Source organism: Salvelinus fontinalis, chromosome 3 (assembly GCF_029448725.1).
Source record: "Salvelinus fontinalis isolate EN_2023a chromosome 3, ASM2944872v1, whole genome shotgun sequence".
In the NCBI taxonomy this organism is placed as follows: Eukaryota; Metazoa; Chordata; class Actinopteri; order Salmoniformes; family Salmonidae; genus Salvelinus; species Salvelinus fontinalis.
The window spans coordinates 6388901-6402905 of record NC_074667.1 but is presented as its reverse complement, the minus strand read 5'-3'; the positions used below and the strand labels follow the sequence as shown (position 1 = coordinate 6402905).

General features: G+C 41.5%; 2 protein-coding genes across 4 annotated transcripts in view; both read right to left on the bottom strand.

The window, feature by feature from the left end:
* Positions 1-293: 293 nt before the first annotated feature.
* On the bottom strand, positions 294-7498 carry LOC129837064 (zinc finger protein Gfi-1b-like). Its single transcript, XM_055902967.1, has 7 exons — positions 6623-7498; positions 6435-6502; positions 5025-5372; positions 4659-4819; positions 4090-4233; positions 1117-1282; positions 294-731 (listed from the first exon to the last, which is right to left on the bottom strand). Exons 3-7 carry the CDS (start codon positions 5296-5298, stop codon positions 598-600), a joined length of 879 nt encoding a protein of 292 aa, XP_055758942.1. The 5' UTR covers positions 5299-5372; positions 6435-6502; positions 6623-7498; the 3' UTR covers positions 294-597.
* Positions 7499-7579: 81 nt separating this feature from the next.
* The window catches only part of LOC129836932 (EVI5-like protein), a 91568-nt gene continuing 85142 nt past the window's right edge, over positions 7580-14005 (bottom strand). For 2 of the 3 annotated variants that reach the window (XM_055902934.1, XM_055902935.1), the window contains exons 19-20: positions 13864-13959; positions 7580-12579 (exon numbers count right to left, since the gene is read on the bottom strand). In XM_055902934.1, the coding sequence (XP_055758909.1) occupies positions 12277-12579; positions 13864-13959 (399 nt within the window). In that variant the 3' untranslated portion in view covers positions 7580-12276. The remainder of the gene's footprint in view (positions 12580-13863; positions 13960-14005) is intronic. The other variant, XM_055902936.1, reaches the window with a different exon arrangement.

Sequence of the window (14005 nt, the reverse complement as noted above, 5' to 3'; positions counted from 1 at the left end):
AATCCAGGTAAATCTTTTGGTTCCAGAGAATCAAAGAGAATGAAGATAATGATTCATTTTCAGATAATTCCAGATAACCTACGTGGGCGTCGCACACGGTTTAACTTATTTTATCTCAAAGTGACATACCTTTAAAACCACCCCGAGAGGTAAATCATTAAAAAGCAAGGGAGTTTGACCACTTAAAAAAACAATGATCATTCATTCATAACAATAATATCTTGTTGTTATCCAAATCTGAAAGTGGATAAAAGATTTTTAATGCACACACAAAAGAAAGCGATAGTTTGGAATAAAGTTCAAAGGTGTTTATTTTCAGATATTTTCAGATATGACCCAATGATGACATTGAAAAAGCTTAAATATATACATGTAGGCAAAATATACAGCTGGGATTCAACTACAGACAAGGTAAATGTTCGTTAGAATTTTTTTGTGGGGCATCCTTCCCTTCTTCCATCCATCCCCAGCTTCTGTTTAGCTTGTGCAGTGGTGCCCCTTATAATGAAAACAAGATCTGGGGTCAGCTATGACCATGTGAGTTTTTTTGTTGTTGCTATCTATGTACAGTGGTTCTCCCGATTGTGAAAACTGAGCTCAGATCAGCTCTCGCTGGAAGCCATAGAGGCAGCGGTAGGGCTGGTTGCGACTGTGCTGACGACTGTGGGTGATGAGGTTGGAGCTCTGGCTGAAGGCTTTGCCACACACCTGGCACACATGGGGCTTCTCACCTGGGATAGGAGGGCAGAGGGGACATACTGTATTAAAGGGGAAGTTCACTCTTTTATAACTGAATGTTAGATGGTTCCTCACCCTGAAAGTGAGCCAGGAAAAACTGTAATGCATGGTTCGGTTTTCTTTAATTTAACAGCCAATACAAACTTCAGCTAACTTAATCCAAATCAATGAGAGTGGTAGGGGCATGCAGTGGCTGTTATATTTATTAATGCCAAATCACTTCCCGTCGGATTCTGGCATGTATTCACTACATTTAGGCACCACATGCCCCTACCACTCTCATAGTTTTTTAAAATATATTTAAAATAGTTTAGATGTTTCTAACGTGACTGTGACAAAGACAAGATCCCTATTTCCATAGAATACATATTGATTCACCTGTGTGAATGAAGGTGTGTTTTTTCATATCAGATTTCTGGTGAAATCTTTTGCCACAGTATTGACAGGGGTAGGGTCGCGTGTCAGAGTGGATTAGCAGGTGAGTGGACAGGGTGGAGGAGCGCTTGAACACTTTCCCACACACCTTACAGGCAAACGTACGCTCCTGAAACACATGAGAACACAGCATATATGGCCATATATTTTGTAAAAAAAATTGATTTATTGGGCTCACAGTTTCATGAGAAGTTTAATGAATCTTTTTTTTATTTTTTTTTACACCAAACAAAAAACGAATATAGGCCATATAATATGGGCCATATAGTCACGTATAGGGTCTACTGTAGTGTTTTTTCCTGTATATAGTTTATAACTAGCATCAAGCTCTTAAAACTCTCTAATGTTGATCTAATTAGCATAAAAAAATCCCCCAGTTTAAGATAGAGAGATATTGTTTTTGCATTGGATGCGTCTCAATCCACCGCATCCGCCTACGCCGCACTTTCACATCTGAGGTGAAAGGTGACAGAGCCAGAGCGGTATTTGTCAGACCAGGAGACATCTTGAAAATCGGTCTTCGCACAAAATCATCTGTAGTGTTCCGAATGTCCTACAAACTATTTTGACCCCTCTTTGGATTGATGAGACTCTCACGAACATACATGTTCTGCTCTAGGACTCTCGCAAGACTCGTCTGAAGGTCCCCTGGTACCAGCTGAAAAAATGTATGGAAGTATATATGGAGACTATTTAATGCCCAAAATGTGGGGTTAAATACAGGTAAAAAAAATATATAATAAAAAAAAATATATATATACAGTGGGGAGAACAAGTATTTGATACACTGCCGATTTTGCATGTTTTCCTACTTGCAAAGCATGTAGAGGTCTGTAATTTTTATCATAGGTACTCAACTGTGAGAGACGGAATCGAAAACAAAAATCCAGAAAATCACATTGTATGATTTTTAAGTAATTCATTTGCATTTTATTGCATGACATTAAGTATTTGATACATCAGAAAAGCAGAACTTAATATTTGGTACAGAAACCTTTGTTTGCAATTACAGAGATCATACGTTTCCTGTAGTTCTTGACCAGGTTTGCACACACTGCAGCAGGGATTTTGGCCCACTCCTCCATACAGACCTTCTCCAGATCCTTCAGGTTTCGGGGCTGTCGCTGGGCAATACGGACTTTCAGCTCCCTCCAAAGATTTTCTATTGGGTTCAGGTCTGGAGACTGGCAAGGCCACTCCAGGACCTTGAGATGCTTCTTACGGAGCCACTCCTTAGTTGCCCTGGCTGTGTGTTTCGGGTCGTTGTCATGCTGGAAGACCCAGCCACGACCCATCTTCAATGCTCTTACTGAGGGAAGGAGGTTGTTGGCCAAGATCTCGCGATATATGGCCGCATCCGTCCTCCCCTCAATACGGTGCAGTCGTCCTGTCCCCTTTGCAGAAAAGCATCCCCAAAGAATGATGTTTCCACCTCCATGCTTCACGGTTGGGATGGTGTTCTTGGGGTTGTACTCATCCTTCTTCTTCCTCCAAACACAGCGAGGGGAGTTTAGACCAAAAAGCTCTATTTTTGTCTCATCAGACCACATGACCTTCTCCCATTCCTCCTCTGGATCATCCAGATGGTCATTGGCAAACTTCAGAGGGGCCTGGACATGCACTGGCTTGAGCAGGGGGACCTTGCGTGCGCTGCAGGATTTTAATCCATGACGGCGTAGTGTGTTACTAATGGTTTTCTTTGAGACTGTGGTCCCAGCTCTCTTCAGGTCATTGACCAGGTCCTGCCGTGTAGTTCTGGGCTGATCCCTCACCTTCCTCATGATCATTTAAGCCCCACGAGGTGAGATCTTGGATGGAGCCCCAGACCGAGGGTGATTGACCGTCATCTTGAACTTCTTCCATTTTCTAATAATTGCACCAACAGTTGTTGCCTTCTCACCAAGCTGCTTGCCTATTGTCCTATAGCCCATCCCAGCCTTGTGCAGGTCTACAATTTTATCCCTGATGTCCTTACACAGCTCTCTGGTCTTGGCCATTGTGGAGAGGTTGGAGTCGGTTTGACTGAGTGTGTGGACAGGTGTCTTTTATTCATGTAAACATACATGTTCAAACAGGTGCAGTTAATACAGGTAATGAGTGGAGAACAGGAGGGCTTCTTAAAGAAAAACTAACAGGTCTGTGAGAGCCGGAATTCTTACTGGTTGGTATGTGATCAAATACTTATGTCATGCAATATCATACAATGTGATTTTCTGGATTTTTGTTTTAGATTCCGTCTCTCACAGTTTAAGTGTACCTATGATAAAAATTACAGACCTTTACATGCTTTGTAAGTAGGAAAACTTGCAAAATCGGCAGTGTATCCAATACTTGTTCTCCCCACTGTATATATATATATATATGTTTCCTGATCTTTCTTAAATCTCTCAGATATAGGAGAGACACTTCAGAACTAACTTCCTTTTGATCTTTTTGGGGGACTATCTGTTGTTCCGTGTAGTGAATCTGTTATTCAATGCGTTTTTATGGGCTAATAACAGTAAGGACAAAAATATATATTTTTTATATTTTTTGGGTACTTCAAGGAGTCTTAAAATTCAAAATCAAATAGCCAAATTATCCTTGCTATGACCTTAAAACAATTCCATATATCTTAGTAGAACAGTGCAGTTAATAACTTGATTTCCAGTTCTTTTTATGATATTTCCATACTATGAGGTCGAAATAACATTGTGAAATTATGATAATGCCCTTTTTCTGTAAGAGCTGTATGAAAAAAATGCCTGCATTATCAGCCTTTTCAGGTGGGATAGAACTTATGTCCCACATCTTGACGTCACCATGTGATCTGATTATAATAGACCTGACCCCAGAGCTGCTTTAAAACCCTTCATTATACATGTAATGTGGCAGGCAACAGACCTTATTTGGCGTTATTAGGTGTGTTATTCCTACCTTGACCCTGTAGCTCAAACCCAGGTCTGGCCTATAGCCGTACGGCTGACTGTTAGTCTTGATGTGTGCTGATGATGACTGCTTGTGTCTGCCACCATGGCACTTGTGGACGTGGGACTCCACACTGGAGAAAGAAAAGAAACTCTGAAAAGAAAACAAACACTTTAATGTGATTTGCAGAAGTGGAAAGCAGTGCAGTAAATACAATAGACCTCTTATCTTAATCTAATCCTCACACTGGTCTTCCAGTAAAAAAAACACAGAATAGAGTTAAAGCATGTCAGACTTCAGTTGCTGCACTTTGACCTTTGGTTAATAAGAAGGCTGTGTGTAGGTCTATCCAATCACCTCAGTGCTATTCCAATGAGTCCGAATTGTTTACTATCCATGATGGAAGCAAACATAGCTTTCTCTTATCACTAATATCAAACCTTTTTGATGGAGAGGATTGATGTTTAATAATTCATCTTTATTTATACTGGTAAATCAATTAAGAACATTTTATTATTTGCAATGAGGACTTGTCAGAGGGTTAGAATAACAAAACTAATTTGGGATCATCCACTAACCTTTCCATACAGTGGGCATTCAGTCCCAGTGGTCCTGTGGTCACTGATCTGGGGACAGTCTCTGTGTCGGGTCTCGTCCAGGAGGGGAGAGCCCACCTCCTCAGAAGGGCTGCCAGGGTTCAACTGGGAGGGAGAGTGGTGGTGCAGCGCAGCTCTACCGTCTTAAGATGGAGAATAGCAGGAAGTTACATTAATAGCCCCTCTTACAAGCAATCACTGATCTCTAGGTCTTAAACACATTGCTGTTTCAGTCTTAACTTTAATGAAAATTGTTAAAGAATGAACGATTATGGAAGAACAATAATACACAAATCTGGCAGATGTACATGAGCTTGTGTTAGCTGAGCCTCAGTGTTCAACACCTACCTGAAGACATGGGACTGGTGGGGTGAAGGTAAGGGGGACTATATGAGGCAGGGTGGAGGGCTGGAGGTGGAGAGGGCTGTGATGGGTAGGCCTCATTGTGTGTCACTAGAGACACTGCACTCTTAGGTGACAGCTGGCCTTGAAGGGTACCCCCCTGCCTCTTGTCTGTTTCTGAGGGACCTACTGGCACCAGGGTTGTGCCCAAGCAGGGGCTACCTGCTTTGGGGCGCAGAGGGTGAGAGCCCCCCCTCCTCACCAGGAAAGAACGCGGCATGGTGGGGAAGCGAGAAGCAGCAGGAGCACAGAGGGTTTTGTAGACTCAGTCTAATGGAAGGGAAGTAGAAGGCCCTGCAATATGGAGTACATGAAAATTGACATAATAGTCCAGGTGTTATTCATATCAACCAACATACAGCAGGTGGCAGCAGTGCTTTGACTAACACGGTCACATACTACACTGCCGTATTCATAAAGCTTATCAGAGTATAAGTGCTGATCTACGATCAGTTTTCAGATCATTATGAATAGGATAACAGGACCACGGGGGATCTGATCCTAGATCAGCACACCTAATCGGAAATGCTTTCTGAGTACAGGCCCTGGTCACACAACCACTTTGAAGGTAACAGTACTGTGGGTTTTGCTGACACTAAAATAATGAAGACAACATTTTGAAACCATAAAAACGAGCTCCATAATGAAATCAGTTCAAATATGTTGAATGGAAATAGAGTATTTTCCCAGCAGAGCTTTTCCTACTGTATCTATTCATAAAGGAGGTAATTTATTTGGCATTAAATGTGTGTTATGTATAATTCACAGACATCTCTAGACAGATCGCCTCAGCCAAGTCATTGCACATACTCCTTACGCTTGAGCTTGGTTGGATTGCTGCATAAACTGTGGCAGCATATACTAGCACCCAGTGTTTTGAAACCATTCCACAGCAGCTACCACCCAAATTCAACCAAACACAGCAGACCGTTATGTATTATCCCGACTCACCCTGTGAGCTCTCTCCCCTCTGGTTGCACAGCCTTACAGGTGGCAAATGGTAGAGTATTGAAGACATAACAAGATAGAAGACTAGGGGCAAAAAGGCTCCCAAAAATAGCAAAACTTGATTTATTTTTCCTCTGCTGGATTCATAGTGGTTAAAAGCTTCAGATATAAAATATTTCTCATTTGAAGTATTCTATGTTCTAGGCAGAATAGTTCATATCTTTTGCCCAAGGGCCAATGGATCAGTAAATAAAACACGGAACTCTTTCTACTGTGCAATTTTACAGATACAAGGTGACATTTGAAATAGCATAACTAAGTATGATGCAGATACACCCGTGGAGATAAATGATTAGATTGAACACATTGGCTGAATTAATTTGGTACAGTAAATGCAGAAAAACTCACCTAATAAAAGAGAAATAAGAAATCTCTGCAGCTAGCCCTCTTGGAGATGATGTCTTCAGTCAAGTCACCTGGTGAGATGACAAAAGAGCTTTGATTTTAAAAGATGGTGATACTGTAATTTATGCTATTACGGCGAGAATGGAAAATGTGAAAATCTCACTACAAAAAAGTGTTTCATACAAACTTACCAGATAAGGTTCTTTAAAAGGCATACAAATGTCAACCTTTCACATCAAGCAAATAGGCTGAACAAATACATTCAGGCTCAAATTATAAATGAATTAAAACAAAAACAAATATCAAAATATGATATGCCAAACTGTAAACTTTACTCCGGAATCTCCAACTACGTAGTAAACGAATGAAAATTGAATAGGAAGCTCAAATCATGTATCATTACAGTAAAAATCTATCTATATGCTCAAGTTTAAGTTCTATGCTGTATTCTGCCACTGAGATGTAGTGTTCAGTTCAGTGAAGCCCAATGAAAGTGATGGGGAAGAGCGTATCTGTATAGCATCGCTCCACTCAGCAGCAGCCACCTCAACCACAGAGCTTCCTCAGAAAGACCAGACAGACTCCACTGCTGAGCAACAGGTCTTTCTGCTGCACTAAAAACCCACTCATCGCCGCTCTGCTACAGTATATAGGACCAAACAAGTCCAGATGTACTCTCTCTAATCACTTCACTTTCAAATGACCAAATGTCCTCTTTGACTTGAGGTTGGTATACAAATCTCTAATATCAGTCTACTTCATTGTTATATCAAAATGATTCACATGATCACAAAACAGGAAGATGTGTGGAAGTGAGGCAAGAGAATACCAAGTAACTGAATGAGAGGAGGTTGGTGGGGTCACTTGAGTAATGTGCGGCAAAGTGTCGACACACACAAGTGTTGAGACAGGAGGGGGTTTCAAAATGGAAGTTGGAGCAGAGAGCGATGGAGACGGAAAGCCCAAACAGAAATTAACTGGTAACCCAATGTTGTGATGAGCAGGACGGGAGAGAAAGATAAGAGAGGGACAGAGAGCCAGAGGATAACAGGTTCAATGGAAGATTACAATGGATTTTATATCCAAATGAAGACAGGGGTGGAGACAATCAACACAACACCGTGCCACCTCGACATGGCATCTGAGAATGTGGTGTCAATGTTTATTTCATATCATCATCAAGTACAGAACACTGAAATGTTTTCATAATATTGTCATTAATATCATCTTTATTACTGTCATTAATATACTTGACAACACATTGGTAGAATTGCAAGAGAGATTGAACAAGGTTGGGGGGAGTAAAGTGGATACCGACCTGCTGTTACATGTTATGAGAGAAGTCCTACACCGGGGTTGTGTTTGAGGCACCAAATGGAAGAAAAGTGACTGAAACCGGGAGGTACTTCATGGACTTGTCCAATAAGAAACACTAATTTTTGTTTTCTGTTGCAGAACACTTAAAAATATTTTACATTGTGTGCCCTAATGAATACAACCCAGGGTATGCATGAGGACACCGTCCATGAGGGGGAGTCTCCATGTTTTGTTTCTTTCTTCTTTGAGACAGACAACGGCATGTATAGCATTCCAGTTTCATTCTAACATGGTTACACACATACATATATATATATAAATCTTAAACATATTGGGGATCCTTCAGTCCTAGCTCAACAGTGGCCTTCACCTTTCAGATATTTTTGGTGAACACCATCCTAAACCAGAGTGCAAACGCTGAACTGTCTATGAAAATTGCATTTGATATACTATGTATAAATCTACCTACATTATGGCACTATATAGATTTAAACATGGAACCCTACCATTCGCCACACCCTAAGATTTTAAACATGATCTTGGTTCAGATCAAAGAATAGCCATACCAACGCTAATCATAAAACTACACGGATGACAAATACTGAATCAGAGGGCATCTTCATGTGTATCAAAAAGTATTTTAGTCAGTTATACCAGTTGTAGTTGGGACACTGGGGAACTCCGCGTCCGAGCACCATCTCTGAACAGCAGTATCGTGTTTGTTTTATGCAGGGTTGTTATACACCCTGGTGTTATGCGAGTGTGGAGCGAGTGCACAAGACTTTGTGTAAATTAGACACTGTCTAGTAGTGTCTAATAGTGGAGTAAAGTACTTAATTTTTTAGTTATTTAAAGTACTACTTCAGTAGTTTTTTGGTATCTGTACTTTACTATTTATATTTTTGACAACTTTAGGAATTTAGTGGCGTAAAAGTTACAGAAAATACATGTACTTTTTACTTCATACATTTGATCTGAAATGCAAAAGTACTCTTACATTTTGAATGCTTAGCAGGACAGGAAAATGATCAAATTAACACACTTATCTAGAGAACATCCCTATTGCCTCTGATCTGGCGGACTCACTAAGCACAAATGCATTGTTTGTAAATTATATCTGAGTGTCGGTGTGCCCCTGGCTAACCGTACATTTTAAAAAAGCAAGAAAATGGTGAAGTCTGGTTTGCTGAATGTAGGGAATTTGAAATGATTAATACTTTTACTTTTGATACTGATGCATATTTAAAACCAAATACTTTTACTCAAGTAGTATTTTACTGGGTGACTCATTTTTATTTGAGTAATTGTCTATTAAAAGGTATCTTTACTTTTACTCAGGTATGACTCAAGTTCCTTTTTTCACCACTGACCAAGACTATACTCTACCACAGGTTGACAACACATGGCATCCGAACTCCCTCCCATTGCTAAAGTAATACCTTAACTGACTGGTTCAGGATGTTACAACAGACAACAGTGATTTCAGCTGCTGCACTGGTTTAACCTCTAAAAAGGTGGTTATTTGTAATAGTTGAGCGAGTGAAAGATGGGCTACATGGCAGTGGAACCCCATTGGAGGAGCTCCCTTATTTCCTTGGCAGTTGGTGACGGGTTCCCCCTTCATTCAGCATCACTGTGCAACAAAAGCCAGGCACACACCAAATCTGAGTGCATGGCATAATTTGAACACAAGAAAACATGATACAAAGTTGGGATGCATAGGCTTGGTGGCATAGCATTATACAGTACCTCAATACTACCAAGAAATCTTGCAAGTGCTCACTAATACTGACATGAGACAGGGCCTTAGCTTGCTACACTAACCACTCCAAGCATCCACTCCCATATTCCCAGAACAGCACTCACTGCTTTAAGTCAAGAGGAGATCTAGAATCTTAAATCCAGAATCTTAGGATCGTATATCCAGAATCTTAGGATCGTATATCCAGAATCTTAGGATCGTATATCACCCTGTTGAATATATTACTACACATCCTCTGCATCAGCAAATCAACTCAATTATTCTTGTGATATATTTATATTAATACTTCAGTTCAGGTTGTCATATGGAATATTATTTAATTATACAATACGTTTTGCTTCCACGGTTGTAAGAATATATAAAATGGGATATGTGAAGTGTCTGCCACAGACGTAAGACAATATAGAGTTTGTATGGAATCCTTTCCCCCTTGACATTGGGAAAGCAACCACATGGCGCTTCTTTCCAGTTGGCTATCATCGATTCCCATGATCAACTCTGTCCCATTGATACAAACACAGAACATTTGAATGCTTTGGAAACATGACACCGAGGCGATGCATTCGTCTCCCCACTCCTAATGACTGAGCTAAAGCTAATTCTAACAAGCATTTGTCATATATTCAAGACTATTGGGATGATATGCCACATAGTTAGCCAGTGAGGTATATACTAGGCAAAATACTGCCCCCAGTCTGTTAACCTGTGCATTTTAGCCATCTGAAGCTGTAGTAACAGCATGCATCAGATAGTCAGACATTTTCAGTCCACACGTTCAACTGAATGTTTCCATCCATCCCTAAATCCTATTGGTAACAGGCAGTAGAAAGAGGAAGTGATGTCACAGTTGGCTATTCTGGAAGGAGAGGTATTGATAATTCATCATACAGCACCATGACTGAGACGAGAACAACAGAGAACAGAACAACAGAGACATAAACAGAGTGATGACCCTGGTCCAACTTGATAATGATATTTATGATGATCTGATCAGTACACTTGTAGCTGGTAAATTATATATATTTTTGCCTCCGATTGGTCAATTTCAACAAATTCTCTTTTTTTTTGGTAACTTCAAATTAACCCCTTCACGTCACTCACACAGCATTTTGACGGACACATGCCAATCAGTCCCAAACTAGTAAACTGCAGCCTCACCATTAGACAAAATGAATGATTGACTGAGCCATTGCTCTTATAAACACTTGTGGGTTGATACCTGCTCTTAGGGTTTAAAAATGCCTTAACACATTTCAAATAGATTATAAAAGGAGTTGTTTATGTGTGGCTATTTCATAAGTCATAGGTAGAGACATTATGAAGCATAGCCATAACCATTCAACAATTTCTTCACAGTAGTTTTCATACTCGCATCTGATTCCTAAGGGGTGCAAAGTTCAACTGTATGTCGTGCAGATAGAACAGAACATAAAAGAAGACTGGGAGAAAAAAGGATAATCATAGCAGTGCATTTGCTCTGTCTCTCTGGCACGCATCGGCATGGACGCCGTCCGTTGACACCTCAGCCTCGGGATTCAAGTTGGCACAAAGGACCGAGGGAACTCAACGTATATATAAAGTTTGGCCGCCGTTGGTATCTATATAGATATACAAAAAATATTCAAATAAATAAGAACATAAATAATAGCAGAAAAATTACCTAAGATTTGGCAACGTTGAGATTTTTGTTGTTGTTGACATTAGCCATCGTAATTCGCTTGCCTTGTTTCATTTGCAAGTCATTGAGACACACAAACATTTTTCAGTAAGGGAAATTGTTAATATTCATCTATGCATGTGATGTCATCTAGTAACATCCCTATAATATTGATGTGTACAAGTCCATGCCATACTCCTCTCTTTTCCTACCCCTATCCTTCCTTCGTTCCCTCTCGCTCTCATTTTTTTTTGAAGTGTGCATTGTGAGGTTACAGTGGATGGTTGTTTCCATTTTAACAGGCAGTGCAGGTGGCCAATGGGTCTTCTTGGAATGATGGAATGACAGAAAGAGAGATGGATAGAGAGAGAAAAGGAGGAGGAAAGAGAAAGATGGAGGGAGACAGTACGTTCCACATCTCGCTCATGGGACAGTAAGAGCAGGGTCAAGCCCAACAAGTCATCCATCCATATCCTCTTTTACCGATCCCAAGTCCATATTGAAGTCCTTCCAAACTTGAGGGGAATCATTTCATCAAAGTGATGTCCTGTGCATCTCATAGTCACTGCTGTGTGGTATGGTTGGAGTATTGAAAGTTGAAAGCAATTTTTTTTGTCTATTTTCAATCCCTTTTATTTTCTCGGCTTTCTGTGCGGATAGGATATGCTTGCTGCACAGTGAGCGAGCATACTGAAGTTATCTGTTCTTCACTCAGGTCCGGAGTGCAATGTGGAAACTAATGCCAAGGACAGGACAAGACAGGGGAATAGGACTGGAATTGACTCTACCCCATAGGGAATACAGGGTCTGTGAGAATGTAGAGGAGAAAGAGATTGAGGGAGATAAAGAGGGATAAGTGACAAGAGATAGGAGTGAACAGAGAAGTAAAATGGGGAAATGGAGAGAAGAGAATGACAAAGAGGAGAGACCATGGCACCAACACGAAGAAGAAGGGGAGGATGTCCGTTACAGGTTACAGTAGTTTAGGGTGAGAACAGTAGTACAGTAAAGTTGGGGCAAGTACAGCATCTCTAATACTAAAGAGATACTGAGTACAGTATCTTTAGTAGTCTAGGTCAGGACCAGGGAGTTCCAGGGACCTCCATGGCTCAGTTGTCCAGAACCTCAGCACACACCATGGTAGTGTAGAGCTGCTGCGAGGGGCCGTGGTGGGGGTGGTCCGGGTGGGCCTCTGCTTCGCTGTCGGTGCTGCCCTCGCTGTCCAGCCTGGCCGAGGGGTGGGGCAGGGCGGGGTACATGGCATTGGGGGGGATGGGGCTGGGGAGAAGGTCCTCATCCGAGCTCAGATAGTCGCCTCCGGCCGACGAGGGGCTAGCTAGACACAGATCCGGGTAGCCCCCGCCCCGGGAACTAGGAGCGAACTTGGAGCGCTGCCCGCGGAGCTGCCTGATCTAAAAGAGAAAGAAATTAGGATAAGACATTCATACCCATAGCTTATTGTCACAATCATCTAGGATATTACTGATATCACAAAGAAAGGCTTTTGATGCAGTTTGTTGGTGAGAAGAGTGTGTACACTGGTTGGAAAGTGACCCATTTCTATAGCAACCTGGTATGGTGGTCTAGCCTGCAGTGACAAGGTTAAATCCAGTCTGATGTGCCTGCGTGAGTACGCATGTGTAGATACAACACTGATTCAGTACTTATAGAAAACTCTGAGATTTGTACCGAGTTAGGCTGGTAGGAGGGGGAGGGTAGTGGTTAACCAATAGGAACACTATAACTAGGCACTCGCCCACCTCTTCCTCTTCTGTCTCGGTTTACACAGCAGAGTTCAATCATGTACACTATACTGGTCCGATTCTAGATCAGCCCTTCTCGAAGTGTATCAATACTGTACTATGTTGAAGTGTATCATATTGTTCTGGGACAATTCAGAATATTCAAAAGTCATTGGTATGACAAACACTTTATAATCATAACTTCGACAGTTACAAAACATGAATTAATTTGCAAAATAGATGCCTGAGATTTGAGACAGGAAAATTACTGCTTGCTAATTTCAACTTTGTCACAAATGTTTCGGTACTCTTTACATAAAGGCTCCATATGACAAATACAACCAACAGTATGCACTCTAAGAACTAGTGAACAGAAAAGGGCAAGGCAGTCCCATCACTCCCTCCTCTGACACATCCTTCTCACGCACAGCCGCTCTCTGAATGAGCAAGTGTATATTACGTGGTTCAGCTATGTTAGTGTGTGTGTGTTTTTAAGCATGTGAGAATCAGTGTTGTCTTGTTCTCACACGCATTTGTCGCTCTATTTCTGAGGTCTGGGGTTTTAAAGGGGTGGGGGGGGGGGGGTACGTCTGTTCTGTGTGGTTGGAAATGTCATACAGAGGAAGGCCAGAGTAGTGAATCTAGTATGTCATGCTTCATGTGGCGTCTATCATTTCAGAGAAATACAAAAAGCATGAGGGGATCTGATTCACATGTAGCTGGGTTTCAATGGCTAAACTAACCCCAGACATGAGGGCTTTTACTGTGTGTGTGTGTGTGTGTGTGTGTGTGTGTGTCTGTCTGTCTCTCAGTTGGTAGAGCATTGCGCTTGCAACACCAGGGTTGCGGGTTCCATTCCCACGGGGGACCAGTACCACAAAAAGTACAAACGCACTACTGTAAGTTGCTCTGGATAAGAGCGTCTGCTAAATAACTCTAATAAATGTGTGTGACCTCATTCTTGAGTTCTCCGATCTTGTCTCGAAGCTGGGTGATATACTGCCTGGAGTCAGAGTGGTTCAGCTGGCCCTGGATCAGACCCTCCTCCTTCTGTAGGACAGGGATAGGGGGATTAGACACACACAATCTCACATAC